This window comes from Sinocyclocheilus anshuiensis, unplaced genomic scaffold (genome assembly GCF_001515605.1).
Source record: "Sinocyclocheilus anshuiensis isolate Anshui unplaced genomic scaffold, SAMN03320099.WGS_v1.1 scaffold190, whole genome shotgun sequence".
In the NCBI taxonomy this organism is placed as follows: Eukaryota; Metazoa; Chordata; class Actinopteri; order Cypriniformes; family Cyprinidae; genus Sinocyclocheilus; species Sinocyclocheilus anshuiensis.
Window position 1 is genome coordinate 2,208,034 of NW_015547663.1, and position 1,078 is coordinate 2,209,111.

The 1,078-nt window shown below is 29.5% G+C and overlaps 1 protein-coding gene across 1 annotated transcript in view; it reads right to left on the reverse strand.

Moving 5' to 3' along the window:
- Positions 1 to 204: 204 nt before the first annotated feature.
- Positions 205 to 1,078, reverse strand: part of LOC107702442 (uncharacterized protein C17orf62 homolog) — a 3,428-nt gene continuing 2,554 nt past the window's right edge. Inside the window, exon 7 of the mRNA XM_016504763.1 lies at positions 205 to 427. Coding sequence (XP_016360249.1) covers positions 274 to 427 — 154 coding nt within the window. The 3' untranslated portion in view covers positions 205 to 273. The remainder of the gene's footprint in view (positions 428 to 1,078) is intronic.

The following is a 1,078-nucleotide window of genomic DNA, read 5'->3' on the forward strand; positions in this document are numbered from 1 at the left end:
ACAAACAAAATTTCATCTGAAGATATGGCCTTGTTTAGGGATCTGTGCCTTTGTGCATACGGATATCTGACTGCTGAGTAGTGATTGTGTTTTTCAGCAAAAGTGTGCACCCTTAATTTACAGAGAAAAGAAGGTTAGGGAAAAATCTGTAGATGGAAAAATCTCCATACACGTTCTTTGTGCAGTTTTCTTTTTTTGATATCGCACAACAAAAAGTTGTTATCGTGACAGGCCTAGTGTCTTCCACCATTTTCCATCTATCCCTGAGGTTTTTTAATGTTCATCTTCATCTTTTGAATCACTGCTATCGCCCAATCCCAGATCTTCAATGTCGTCATCATCAGGATAATCTTCTTCTGCCAAATGTCGCTGTAACTCTTCAAGACCCAAGAAGCGCTTCAGAAGTGCAGCAAGTGCCTCCACATCACTGAACGTAAGAAAAATGGTAATAATATGCTTAACTGTCAAGCAAATAATGTCACATTACAAAATAAATGAATGGCGTAAAAATACTTTGGTGTGATTAATTTATTCGATTGCTTTTGTTATACTTCTTTTACTGTTTTTATTTCTTGTAAAGCTTCTTTGAGTACCGTGAAAAGTGCTTATTTTATTACAAAAAAGGGTTGTTTTTTTAAATATAAAAATATATTTGTTATATTGCTATTTATTGTTACAATTTAAAATAACTATTATCTATTTTGATATATTTTAAATGGTTATTTATTCAGCAGCCAATCCTCCAGTCTTCATTTTAAATCATTGTAATATACGGATTTAGTAATCAATTTTTAATAATGGTTCTTATTATTATTATCAATGTTGAGAAATGTCTTTGCTGCTTAATATTTATGTGGACCTCTTTTCAGGATTCTTTGAATGGAAAATTTCAAAAGAACAGCATTTATTTGAAGTAGAAATTGTTGTATTATACATTTATTTTTTAATCTTACGTACCCCAAACAATTGAATGGTTTGCACAAAAAAATATTAATATATTAAAAAATATATTAAAACACTATATCTATCTATCTATCTATATAAATATATATATATATATATATATATACATACAGTG